Below are 13726 nucleotides of genomic sequence, written 5' to 3' on the forward strand. Positions count from 1 at the left end.
CAATGAATTGTCTCAGTTCTCTCTCTACCTCGGTCCTTGTCTTAGAATTAACAAAGATGAACAGATTAGGCACTTTTTCCTTAGTGTTTTCGGCTTTTAGAATGTAAATTTCCAAGGTTTTTTATGTGACGGGGAGGTCTAGAGCTTCCCACACATGCTGGCACTCACTTTGGTACTTTTTTGAAATGAAGGTTGAGTTTCTTGATACCAAGTAATGGCTGGAGTTAGGAGGAAAACATTATTGGGTGAGTCTCAGTTCCTGCGAGGTGGCAATGCTTCAGCTGGGCGCTTCGGTGGAACCCGAGTGGACGTCTGCTACTGACTTTAATAGGAGAGGAATTAGGACTGCTTGTTATAACCATTTCTTAAAAGGGAAACTTACAGCTTATTGAAAAAGCGGATATGAAAAGCACAAACTTGCTCTTTTCTTGCCAAGAACCATACAGATTATGTCACTGCGTTTATTTAAATCTGGTTTCCATTATGTAGTTTTTCTGCTTTTCCCTCCCGTCCCGATCTGGTTCTCAGACACTCAGACAGGGCTGGGCTGCAAACCCTGCAGGACAAGCTCAAAGCCATCTAAAAAGATATAATTTAGGTTAATACATGCTCCTAATATATAGTTGTATGTTATTGATATACAGTTACCAGTTATTGATAGAAGCAGCCCTTCAAAACTTCTAGTTTTGCAGGGCTTCTATTTTTAATGAAATTATGCAATCATTGATTTTTTTTAAGAGTTCCTCCTGCTTGTGCACTTGGAGGAGGCTACTCCTATGGTAGCTCTGCAGGTATTTTCCTATTCCCAGATTCCCTCCCGACAGACAGACAGACAGGGTCCTGGCTTGTTTATAGGCTGACTGGTTAGTCCTTCCAGTTTAACATGCTCCAATCTAAAGGGGTAAGTTTAGAATGTGATTGGTTCTAGCATGGAGAGCAGCCAATATTGGGCTCAAAAATCCATTTGCAAGCATGTGAAACATGAAATGCGCACCAAATGTGAAATAAAAAATTGTTGGAAATGGAGCAAGCATCTTGGCTGTTTAAGGGGTTAAGCCTCATTTTATGCGCGGCACCAGCTCATATGTGCAATGATTTTTATTCTGCTCTACCAAACACCTGAATTCTGCTCATACCACCTGCTGAGAGTCCAATTTTGTCTCCACTTAACTCTGGGCTTTTCCCTGGGAGATCCTGCCAAACAGCTTTGAAAACCTCTTGTGGTTGCATGGACTGTGCAAACAGCCCCTTTTTGTATGCAAAACTGGACAGCCTCCTAGGGAAAATGTTTTATCCGCTAGTGAGCCAGCCAAGAAATGTCTTCGGGGTAAAAAATGAGGTGCAAACCGCAGCAAAACGTAGCATTTTAAAACAAAATGTCGATGTGGATGCCGCTGGGGTGCTCTGCGAACTCCCGCCAAGCGCCGCTATGCGGAGTGCCCTCGTGAGCAGCCAGAAACACCAGAAAAAAGCCAGAAAAACTGCTGCCAAGTTCAGGCGGGCTCTAAATAACCAAAATAATTTTATTAGAGATGGTCAACATAATGGGATGATTAATGGGTTTATAAACATGTTTGAGAGCTCTCCGGAAAAGGAGTCTGGCTATTTGGATTACTCTATTCTTGTATATTAGAAAACTGAGGAAACTTAATAAAACCTAAGCTGGCTTGAGCTCAGTAAATCGCTAATAATTAAAAATGGGGGCGGGAGGCTGCAGGGGGTGTCATGGCGGCCGGCGGGGGACTACAAGTCCCAGCGTGCCCCGCGCGGCCCGCCCCGCCCGCCGCGGCCCGCCCCGCGCGTCCGTGCCGCGCAGGCGCAGAGCGGGGGCCGTGAGGCGGCGGCGGCGGCGGCCATGGCGCTCAACAGGAACCACTCGGAGGGTGGCGGCGTCATCGTGAACAACAGCGAGAGGTGAGGTGCCGCCGTCCCCCCTCCCCTCCTCCGGCCGCGGCCGCCCGTGGGGCGCGGGAGCTGCGTCCCGCCCTGCTTCCCGCCTCGGGGGGAGGCTGTGTGGGGAGGGGGAGGGGTGCCGCGGGGCCTGGGGGGGGCGGTGGTTTAACCCTCTTGGTTGTGCTCGGCCTCCCCTCTACGGGCGGAGGGGCTGTACGTACCCCCATGGGCCTCCCCCGCCCCGCTCCCTCTGCGGCCTGCCCGCCCCCCCGCCTGCCGCTGGCTGTCGCTGCAGTCCCCAGCCTCTCCCCCGAGGGCCCGGTGCGCAGAGCTCAGCCCAGCCGGGTGGTTCCGGCCTGGGCTCAGCCGTCAGCCTCCTATCGCCACCCGGCGCTGGGGGCGGGCTGGGGCCGCTGCTGGGGGCGCTGGGGGCGGGCTGGGGCCGCTGCTGGGGGCGCTGGGGGCGGGCTGGGGCCGCTGCTGGGGGCGCTGGGGGCGGGCTGGGGCCGCTGCTGGGGGCGCTGCTGGAGGGCTGGGGCCGCTGCTGGGGGTGCTGCTGGAGGGCTGGGGCCGCTGCTGGGGGCGCTGCTGGAGGGCTGGGGCCGCTGCTGGGGGTGCTGCTGGAGGGCTGGGGCCGCTGCTGGGGGTGCTGCTGGAGGGCTGGGGCCGCTGCTGGGGGTGCTGCTGGAGGGCTGGGGCCGCTGCTGGGGGTGCTGCTGGAGGGCTGGGTGCGCTGCTGAAGAGCTGGGACGCTGCTGAGAAGCTGCTGGGGCACTGCGGTGCTGCACCTGCAGCCTGCCTCGGTTCAGGAGCCGCCCACTTGGGAAGCGCTAGGCCAGCTGCCCGGTTTGGTTTGCTGGGTTCCCTGTGCTCACACCCCCTCCGTGTGTTCGGGAAGCAGCAACAGTGTTGGAGAAAGGTGCTGGGATATAACCATGGAAACAGGAAGCCTCCACAGAGCTGCTTCTGTCTGCATGGCAGTGGGCTGTCCTTGCCCGCTGTGTCTGCCAGCGTGCTTCAGTTCTGACGTGGCAGTCACCTGCTTCGGGGACAAAGGGGTAGTTCATTTTTCAGGGCTTCTTTCCATGAGGCTGGTTAAACAGAGGTGTAGGAATTCTGCGCCTGACTTCCGTTTGGGATGTGGCCCTTCTTAGAAGAACTTAGTAAGATCAGCTCTGGGGCTTAAATTTGCATTCACGGAAACAAACAGCTGCAGCAGCCGGATGTGTTACCGTTGTTCCCAGTTATCAGCCTGCCTTGGGTCAGGGGTTGCCTCTCACGCTGCAGCCTGGGCTGCCTGTGGCGGCTGATTCAGCCAATACGCCGTAGCCTGGACAGAGCTGCTGGCCCTTGCGCCCTTCTGGAGCTTTTGCTGGAGGGACATCCGCTTGCTGGCGAATGGCTGGGGATGGTGACATACGTGTAAGCTGCCAAAGCTAAAGGTGGTGGAGGTTTCTCCAGCTTTAGGGATTAGAGTCCCTCATATGGAAGCTGTTATGTTAATACCGGTTACCCGCTGCATCCGCGCAAGGGTGTTGCACTGGTTTTAATCAGGTCAGTTTCTAATTGAGAATTAAGGACTCGCTGCAGATGACACGGGTTAATGAAGTCTGGTGGCAAGAAAGGGATGTTCCTCATGTCACATTTCTGTGACAGAGTTGCTTAAGCTGCAGTTAGGCCTTCAACAGCCGTGTTGCATAAGCCAGCCTGAGCAGTTCCTGCTTCAGCAGTCCTTCCTCTGTTTTGTTACTTGTGGTGAACCAAATTAGGCAACCGATCCAGCGGAAATGCAACACAACTTAAAAAAATAAAAAAAACCCAAACACACACCAACATAGATACCTCTCTGTCTCAAGATCTTGATCAGTTCAACTGACTAGAGGCACTGCCTGGCTATGCAGAGAGCAGTAGCTGTGCCAGCACACCGAGGAGGGAACACAAGGCTGAGAACAAGCAGCCAGTACTGCTTAAGTTGCTACTGCCAACAAAAAAAAATAAAACGCAAGCTGGGCTGATTTTTGTCTGCTGAGCACTGGCCTGAGATTAAAGGCAGTTGTGGTAGGTCAGTAAACTTACATGCATATTGCACTTCTGCCTAGAGCTGTGACACTGTAACAGCATGTCTCTAATCTTGTTTGCAGCGTTTTGATGACCTATGATCACATAGAAATTACCTTCAGTGATATCGAACCGATGCCGGATGCCTTCAAAGGGACCAAGAAGGGGAGTGTTTTCTTGACTCCCTACCGAGTGAGTAGTAAAAGGCTTTATCTTGGGTAAGGAGATAAGGGCTCTTTGTGATTCTGTATTTAAATGTCCTCAGTGCATGAAAGTCAGGGTAATCTACTACTCCTTGAAGTATGGCTCATCCTCTCCCTTTGGGAAGCATTAGGAATTCATCGCATAGCCTATCTATTTGTCAAAAGATAATAAATGTGATTAGGTCCGATACAGGCAGCTGTTTAGTCCATCAGGTGTCGTCAGGACTGGAAATCAGCAATGGTCTGGAAACATTGAATACAACAGCACAGCTACTAAATCACAGCTGTGTGGAGCTGCAAGTTCTTTGGAAGCTGGGAGGAGTATTACCTGAGCAAGGGTGCTCTTCGTGGGAGTCTCTATTATCTTGAGGCTTCAGTTTACCCCTGTGGCTGTGGTGTGTAGCTCACAGAACTGACGAGGAGCTTCACATGTGGGAGGGAGTTTTGGTCCGTCCAAGAGTCTCTTCATATAATAAACTAGGGCGTCGGGGCTGTGTTTCCTGTTTGTTTTAAATACCCTTTGTAACGTTATTTTCTTTTCAGGTTATCTTTGTATCGAAGGGAAAGGATGCTATGCAGTCTTTCATGATGCCCTTCTATTTGTTGAAAGATTGCGAGATTAAGCAGCCTGTCTTTGGAGCAAATTATATCAAGGGCACAGTGAAAGCCGAGGCAGGAGGTATGTATAGTACAGGTGCGTGCTCTGTATCTGAGTTCAGCTACACAATTCATAGCAAAGTAAGTATCCAGCGTAACCGAAACAGGATACTGACCAAATGGTACAGTACTGCTAAAATGTGCTTCTTTCTTTGAAAGTAGCAGCTAAACATATTCTGCTTATCTGCTCCCTGCACAGTTACAATGAACAGATCTGTTCTGCAACCGATCTCGTTCCTGCCCTCTGTGCACAACACTAAGTTCACTCGGCCAAGTGACCTCGCTGAGTAAACACCAGAGCAGAGCCAGCAAGAGCGGGGATGTCATTTTGCTGTGTGTGGTCAGTTGGGGTTACCTGTTCGCCTGCATCCCGGTGGCCCTGTGCCAAAGAATCCTCATCCTTTTGGGATCTGTTAGGGTTTTCAGGTGCAGATCTCCAGAGTGCTGTTCTCCACCATCAGTTTCTTGTGCAGCTCAGGGAGAGGCATGCTATTGCGCTCATGCGTCTTAGCAGTAAAAATGACATTTGGAAGAGAATGGACTGTCTTGAAATCAGGGAACTTTCAAGGGGTGTTTTCATAGTATGATCAGTCAGAAGGTTGTGGTAGACATTTTCAAGGAGAATTTTTTAAATCGCTGTTTTATGCTTCCCCTTGTTACCAGAGGCACATAGTTCAGTAAACTCTTTCAGCCCCAGTTTGGTCTAGTCTATTAGTTGTGGCACTGAAATCACAGTGTGGTGCTGAGGGGGCTTCGGCCTATAATCCTGAAGTTAGCGTCGTAGCTTCTGGATAGCAGCGCAGTGGGACCACCCAGTGGGGGAGGAAGCTCGAGCAGTAACGGCAAACTCTGTAAACTGTGTGAAAGACGAACTGCTTTAGCTAAATCTTTGTGAGTTTCCCCCAGAGGGTGTCTCCTTTAAAGAGGATGTTGCTTTAACAGCCGTGAGAGTCTGGTTTAGCTCAAAATGCTCTTTAATCTACATGTCCCTGTTTCAGCACTGACACAGCTTCTGCTTTGATGCGTTGTTGGGACTCTGGGCTGTGCATGTTTTTCTTTTTTAGTCTGCAATATGAGATGTCACTATTTTTTATTATTATTATTATCCAGACTTGAAATATCTTCCATGGACTGTAATGGATTTAGGAGGACCATGTTTTTCATTAAGCTCTTTGCTTCACTGGGCACTCAAACTCCCAAACTAATTTATAGCTGACAGTTAGGTGTAGTTGCAAAGGCTTTTTAGCAGACAGGATTAACAAAATCCCCGTCTTCTGCACTAATCTTGTACAAAGCTAGAGCAAATCCAGCACTTCTGATAGCTTGGTCTGTTGGCAGCTGGTGTGGTAACAGGCACAGCTTTAGTAAGCTTTTGGAGGTCTCCCTCATTGATATTTCTTCTTCAGGTGTTTCTTGACCTGAAAATACCACAGTGTAAATTTTTCTGATAATAGGGTAATTCTGCTGCTTTATCTGCATTTTTTTTCTTGGATTTTTGGGATATAAGCTCTTTAAAGAACTACATACAGGGCATCTGTAGATAAAGCATGGAAGCTAAATAGCATTGAAACGGCTTCTCCTTGCTTCTGAATCCTGTCTCTCCTCTCTGCAGGTGGCTGGGAAGGATCTGCCACGTTCAAGATGACCTTTTCAGCTGGGGGTGCTATCGAGTTCGGGCAGCGCATGCTGCAGGTGGCATCGCAAGGTACGGGAGCCTGGCAGTGTCGGCCAGACAGTTCCGTGGTTTCAGGAGGCCTCGCCTTCGTCACCCAGCGAGGGCAGTTCTAGCTTACAACAGGCTGGATTCAAATCCATTCAAGTTTCAGACTGTATTTGGAACTTGCTTGCTTTGAAAAATACCTTTTTTCACATCCAGTGAGCAGCAGAATTATTGGGATGGAGCTTGTTTGTTTTTCAGATAATGATTCTTTAAGTTTGGAGGTTTTCGCCTGCAAGGCTTGATGTTTTGATGAGGTCAGCTTTATCTTTACTTTTCCAGTCTCCAGAGGTGAAATACCCAATGGAGCTTACGGCTACTCCTACATGCCAAATGGATCCTATGCTTTCGCACCAGCTGCAGCTAACGGGGGCTATCCGTATGCACCACCGCCTCCCGGTAAGTCTGGGATTAGAGGATGGGGATTATTCTAGTTAGCAAGAGTAAAAATGGGTAAAAAGGGGAAGAAACACAAATTTGATGTAGTCTTTTGAATTGGATCTGATGCATTGTGTAGCTTTTGTTTCTGAGCTTAATTGTGTTTGCCTTTGGCTCGTTTTGGCTGCATGCTGTGACCCACCCAAAGGAGTTTAAGTCTTTTGCTGTGCTGTTCCCTTTCCTGGCAGAGTTTTATCCTGGCCCCCCCGTGGTGGATGGAGACATGGGTTACATGCAGCTTCCGCCCCCGCCGTACCCGGGGCCCATGGAGCCCCCCGTCAGCGCGCCAGACCTGCCCGCCACTCCCGCAGGTAAGAAGCCTGTTCAGGTGAATTAGCTCGCAACGGTTTTGTTACCCATGAAACAGACATTGTGGCTGGTCTGTTACCTCTTGGGGACCGTGGAGTCAGCTTAGAAGCTCCACTTAGAAGTTAAAATTGTTTAGGATGTTAGGGAGCTCCCCTGATCTCCAGCCTTGTGCATCCATCTCAGTCTGGAGGCCAGCCTGCTTCTCTCCAGGCTGGATGCCATTAGCGGGTGTTTTGCAGCTGGATTTATTCTTCTTGTGGCAGAAAAAATACGGTTTGTTGTTCTCCTGTTGTGGTAATCTTGCTCTGTTAGATGGATAAAATTAAATTGATGGTGAAACATGTTTCTAGTCCACTTTAGTTAGCAAGTGTGGCTTTGCTGATACTTGCTCCCCCTTCCCCCATTTCACTGTAATCTGGTTCCTTTTGCTTCAATGCTGTGGAACAGAGGAGGAGGTAATGGGGAGGAGCTGGGGAAAAGTCAGGCTCAGTTTCACTCATTTGGGATTTACCAAAATTATTTTAAACATGGTCTTAAAAGGTCTGCGTGGGCGGGGCAGAATCCAAGGAACAACAATCAAAACCAGCCCAACCAAACAATTAGCTTTTGTGGCTGGACACAACCATAGATCTCACAGATAAATTCGTATCCAGACAAATATCCTTAACTTCTCTTCTTTTTTTTTTTTTTTGAATAAACAAATGTCTTTGAACTATTATTTGGAAAGCGGCACTGATCCAGGTGGTTGTACAAGAGTTTTGGATTCTGCAGAAATAGAGGATCTGGATTATCTTAATAAATTACCGTCTTTAAACTACGAATCCCCTGAGCTGCTTTAAACTTGTGCTGATTTTTTTGTCTTGTGTTTTCACTCCCAAGAAGGCCGGTTTCTTGACTGCCTTTTTTAAGGGGTGTTGTCTGGATTTAGGCAAAAGAGCTGTTAGCATTTAGGTGTTGACTAACAGGCAAGTCCCAGGTGACGTGTCCAAACTAAGTCTTGGGGCTGTTTCACTTCTGGCTTGACAGTCCTGTGGCAACTGAATTTTTAGTGCTTGGAAGAGAGAACGCTCAGTTGTGTTTGTTGTAGCTATTTTGCAACTCAAGTGTTGGTCAAACAGCACTCTGTTAGTAACACTTGATGGCCAAGAATATGTGGGGGCTTTGTTTGACTGCAAAAGTTCTCTGTGCGTCACCAAATCTGTAACTTCTCTTGTGACAGCTGAAGCGAAGGCTGCCGAAGCTGCTGCCAGTGCTTACTACAGCCCAGGCAACCCACATAACGTCTATATGCCCACGGTAAGTTCCCGGCTCGTTCTGGTATTGCAGTGTGAGCCCAAGTGTGCATTTAGCGGTTCTTTTTTTCAATGACGCAGCCAAGTGTGTCTGAACTGATCTTGGCTTTTTGTTGCTGTTGGGTTGTTTTTCCTTAGCCGTGAATTGATATTCCTGTATTGCCTTTATTTCAGGACCAGCCACCCCCTCCTCCGTACTTCCCGCCAGAAGACAAGAAAAACCAATAAGCTAACAGAGAACTTCTCCACAACTCATTGCTTTCTTACTTCCCATTTTGGCAGAATCGCGGGGCATGGTCCATAGCACTGAGGAGTCGAGCCTTCCCCCGAGGCACGTAGCTTTCATGGACTCTAGTGGTAGATACGTGCAGAGCAAGGGGAGGGATTCCAGCAGCCCGGGTTACCTTGTAGAGCTCGGGGGGGTTTGCTGCCCTACCGCAGTGTTCCCTTCTCCCCGCGCGTGGCGTTGCTAGAACCGGAGGTTCACTTCATCTGTGATTGTTCCCCTTATGTCTATTTCTTTTGATACTTAAATTATACCTCTTTAGAGTAAAGAACTGCTCCAAATGGATACTTAACATACTCATAACATGGATGCGAGACGCTTGGGAGGGTCTCGAATTTACCCTGGTGTGCAGCCCAGAGCACCTCTGGACACAGGGCGCTCTCTGGGTATTCCTCTCAACCCAGCGTATCCCATCCAGGCTTTCCCTCTGCTACCAAGAAAGGGCTTCAAAGGGAACCTTTGGGATCTCGGAGGAAATGGATCTCTCTTACCTTTTTCAGATATCTATTCAACTTTCTTGGTTTTTTTTCAGCTAAGTCATTCCTGACAGTCGTAGCACATAATGTGGTAGCCCTCCAAATTGCCCTGCTGCGCGCAGCGTGTGGTGATGCTGACGAGCCCCCTTTCTTAGGAGAAAGTCCTGCCCTGCGCAGGGTCGATCAGCAGCATGTAACTAGCTCCAGATCGTATGGGAACACTTAACTTGGTGTTGTCTCCTTTTTCCAGTTAGAGATGTGGGCTCGAGATCCCCGAGTCCTCCATACTCTCTAGTCTGTAATGCACTTGTTTTTTTCCTCTGCTGTAACACAAGTTACACTTTTTGGCCAGTGAAGCATCTCACTGCGGCGATTTCACCCGTGAATTAATAGCTAATGGGGAGAAAATAGTTGCTTTACTTTTGCCCTGGAAGCACTTGAGAGGATACGCAAAACGTCGGAGTAAGCTGCTAGGTGTGACCGAGCTGCTCATTTGAGTGTGGTTTAATGCCGTTAGAGCTCCTGCATCGGCTGGGAATCCACTTCCCAGTAACGTGGGCTCCTTGGAGTGAGGGTTCAAGCGTTTTCCTTCCATAGCACCGATTCGTTGATCCCATTAGCAGCGACTCTAACACGCAGAACCTCTGCAGGACTGGTCAGTAACCCGGCGGTAAAAGTCCACGTTGTACAAAGCTTTGCACAAGTCAGAGTCTGCTGACCTCTGACAGCGTCGGTGAGAGAGCGAGCCCTTCCCAGGCAGCGTGCTGCCGGAGGATGGTGTGCCAGGGAGCTGCTGAGACTTGCTGCATGCAGCCTGCTTGGAGAGAGAAAAGGTCCACCTCTTGTTTTCTTTTTGTTTGAGTCTAGCTGATTAATCAAATTGCTACTGTCTGTGCACTGACTTTTTTAGAATTGCTACTGCAGTGATGTAAAGAAATGGTTATTTAAAAAAAATATTTATTTTGAAAATGTTTGATTAATATTAATGTAAAATGACTTTTGAATGCAGATTTGTTTTGCAAAGACTGTGAAGTAAAGAGAAATCAGCTCAAAACTTATGGCGTTTGTGCATTTGTGTGTGAGGGGGCAAAGGGGATGGTGACGTAGTGGCTTTGGCTGGGGAGAGGGAGAATTAACAGCAAAATCACCTGGATTTTGTTCTTGGCTCTTCACTGGTGCCACTAGTCGCTTGATTTCTCTTGGCTGACTTTGTGAAAGGAAAGAAAGATGTTAAAATCTTTCTAACTGTGCTGGTTTTGGCTGAGAAGGGGTGAAAGATGTTAAAATCTTTCTAACAAATGCCCATTTTGCAATTCCTGTTGTTAAACCGGTGGGGCGGCCGCTTAACGCTTCACCCAGATGCGTCACCCAGATGGTTTTTCCAGAGCAGTTGCCCCTGTAAAAGTTGTAACCTATTGCTAGAGGAAGTAGTTGAGGGATGCAGCATAGTTTTGCCTCTAAAATCTGTCTCTAATTAGAAGCAAACCATAATTTTATGCCTTTGTTTTTTTTTTTCTGAAACAAACCCCCTCAGCGTGCCGAGGTGCCTGGGTAGCTCTGCCCAGTCAGGTCTGAGCTCCCGGCGTGGGCTGGGCCGTTGTTACTCCGGCAGCCGGGAGAGCGTGTGCGGGAGCAGCTGCTCCTCACGCGGGAGCAGAACTCGGCAGGGCGGGAGTGGAGGCGCTCCGCGTGGGATCCGGCCCCGTCCTTACTGAGACGGGGCGAGTTGCTCCGCTTTGCGCCGACGTGTCATGCAGAAGCTGCTCTGCAGGTAACATCCAAACCTCGCTTGGCTTCATTCCTCTCCCAGCTGCCACTAGCCACCTTCGTTCTCTTGAACTTGATCAACTGGGGTGGACATCAGCCAGGTTCTGCTCTCCTACAGCGCTTCTGGCTCGCATGTCCTCCCACGCGGCTGTTTTACCGTGTTTTAACGCTGGCTGAGGCTCTTGGGTTTGTTTTCTGTAGCAAGAGGTGGGCGGAGAAGGAAAGCATTAAAAGAGAAAGTGTTACAGCCCAGTAAGAACCTAATAAATCCTGTTTTGTGAATTAAGTTACTTCAAATGGTCACATCAGTCCAACTGTGAGATGCTGCAGAAACTGCTCTGTGCTCTGTTCTGAAATTGCTCCCTCCCAGTTACCGTCCCGGACAGATCATCTATGTTTTTCTACAATCTTCCACTAGATTTTCTACAATCCTAGAAATCACAGACTGCATGAAGTTCCCAGGCCTCTTGCCCGGCACAGCTTGCTCTGCAGCTCTCACGCCGACAATCAGCACAAACCCATGTGAGGGCTTTTTTTTTTAAATCTTTCTGCAACCGAGTGTGCTTGAGAGAAGAAACATTAGGTATCTGCTCTGACGAGAGCTTGTCTCTGGTTCAAGCTGAGCGTCTTCCGCTAGTGCGGGCAAGGGGTGAGATCCGCAGGGAGACCTGAGGTTTGCTGCCTGGAAAAAGGAAAATATGTTGTGAGGATGAGTCAGGCTGGAATAAATGAAATATTCCTCTCCTCAACATGGGTATTAGTGAGCTAAACTGGTGGCTTTTGAGCTGTGAGCTTTTTACAGTGGTTTGTTTGGTGAGCGTCCGCGTTCCTCCATGGCGTGGTCTGGGGGGAGGTGGGAAGGAGACCGTGGTCTTCTCGGTGCGCTTGGAGCACGCGGATGAGAAGTGAAGCACCTTTTGGGAACGCTGAAACTGTGGGGCCGAAAGGCTGGGTGAGTCACGCAGTCAGCAAGGCTCGTGCAGGTATTGGGTCGAGTGGAGCAGCGCGATTCAGGAGGGCACGGATTTTGGCCAGATAAGTGCCAGTGACGATCCTGCCTCGCCTCGTAAAAACCTGAAAACCCAGACTTGGCTTAAGGTAGCGCTCGCTGCCGTCTCCCTGATGGGCGCCGGGAGCTGTGCTCTGCTTTGGAAAGGGCTTCGAGAGTGTGCAAGGGTCAGCTGCTCCGGCTGCCCACGTACAAGGTTTTAAATATTAAAGCATGGAAGTGCAATTGAAAGTCTGCTTCTGCTCTGGAAGGGGGGGCGGAGTAGGGCAGGAGGAAATGTTATGCATTAATACGCCTCCAGTTCTGGTCCCTGCTTGAATGATTAATCAGCTGCGCAGCAGAAAGGCTGTCATGTGAAAGCTGGGCCGGTACCATTAAATTCCAATATTTGGAAGGTATTATACTGAAGAAAAAGAGGGGGAGCACAGGGAACAGTTAATGTTGGATCCACTTAATCTTTTGGCATAGGCGGGTTTTCTGCCACCGTGTTCGGTTCTGTCTCCTTGGTGCGACGGAGGCTCTTCATTTGAGCAGGCGCTCGCTGCACCTTGCGCCTGCTTCCCCGCTCTGAATCGCGGCTGTTGCCCGCCCTCACGGGGCTGTGGCGTAACGGGGTATTTCTAAAGGGCTCCGAGGTCTTATGCAAAAACCTGTTACTGCAGGAACTGCAGGTACCACTTACAGCTTCCCTACTCTCGGCCCTGACGTCTTGCTGATATCCCTGGGGGCTGGGGAAGGTCTGTACCCTGGCAGGACGGGGCATGTGCGTGCTTGCCCGGGATTGCCTCTAGCCGAAGGAAGCGACCCAGCCCTCCTCCTCCTCCTCACCATTCTGCCCAGATTTTACCTTGAGCGCTCACGCTTCGTGTGACCTCTTACCAAAAAAAAAAATTAAATAAGTTTTTTGCATTAATTCCTTTATAGCTGGGGGGATGGGCTGATTTGCCATGCCGTGTGTATGTGTGTCTGTCTGTCCTCCTCTGGGGGCTGCAAGGAGTCCCCACCACCCTTCAAGCAGTAGATGGTCAGATCATGTCTCTGCTGCGTGACGGACATGTGGTTCATGAGCTACGGCTCGCAGTGCCAGCTCCCTGTGCGAGCCCCGCTGGAGGTGCCAGGAGCTGTGGGGCGAAGTTTGGACGCAGCTGGTCCCGGAGCAGCCGGGAGGGGGCCAGCCCTTGCCGGTGAGCGGCTCGCGTTGGCCGATGCGGTGGCATCGCAGGCACCCCCAGCAGTAAACAGTTGTTCACCAGGTTGGTATTACAAGATGGGTTTTGCTAAGACAGGCTGTGATCAAGAGGGGGTTTCGGGTTTAAATCTGTACAAGTGAGCCAAGTGACAAATGGGGGTTTTTCTGTGGGTTGGTGTGAAATGCCAGGACGAGCAGAGCGGAGACCTTCATTTTAGGCGGGTTTTCTTTGCAGCCGTACCAGGTATTACTCACTCGTCCGCTCTCCTACATGAGTCAGCTCAAAGAGCTGCCATCATGAGACTGAACTGGAAACTGGTATTTCAGCACCGTCCTTGCTCAAGGGCTGTCACTGTGCTGCTGAGAGAGGCCGCAACGGGATGTGATGAGACCCACGTATTGGCGAGCAGGAGTGGGGACTCGTACCCACCG

At 49.9% G+C, this 13726-nt stretch overlaps 1 protein-coding gene across 1 annotated transcript; it reads left to right on the forward strand.

The window, feature by feature from the left end:
- The first annotated feature begins 1769 nt into the window (after window positions 1-1769).
- Window positions 1770-10383, forward strand: WBP2 (WW domain binding protein 2). The gene is made up of 8 exons (XM_075111199.1): window positions 1770-1914; window positions 4035-4143; window positions 4698-4833; window positions 6424-6516; window positions 6811-6927; window positions 7155-7277; window positions 8495-8571; window positions 8742-10383. Exons 1-8 carry the CDS (start codon window positions 1856-1858, stop codon window positions 8793-8795), a joined length of 768 nt encoding a protein of 255 aa, XP_074967300.1. The 5' UTR covers window positions 1770-1855; the 3' UTR covers window positions 8796-10383.
- Window positions 10384-13726: the final 3343 nt, after the last annotated feature.

Source organism: Phalacrocorax aristotelis, chromosome 16 (genome assembly GCF_949628215.1).
Source record: "Phalacrocorax aristotelis chromosome 16, bGulAri2.1, whole genome shotgun sequence".
NCBI lineage: Eukaryota > Metazoa > Chordata > Aves > Suliformes > Phalacrocoracidae > Phalacrocorax > Phalacrocorax aristotelis.

Bases quoted from the DNA above. Each gene is read 5' to 3' on its own strand.
- WBP2 (XM_075111199.1), top strand. From the start codon at position 1,856: ATGGCGCTCAACAGGAACCACTCGGAGGGTGGCGGCGTCATCGTGAAC. The intron at 6,517-6,810 runs GTACGGGAGCCT...TTACTTTTCCAG, and splicing joins GCTGCAGGTGGCATCGCAAG to TCTCCAGAGGTGAAATACCC. The intron at 8,572-8,741 runs GTAAGTTCCCGG...CCTTTATTTCAG, and splicing joins ATAACGTCTATATGCCCACG to GACCAGCCACCCCCTCCTCC.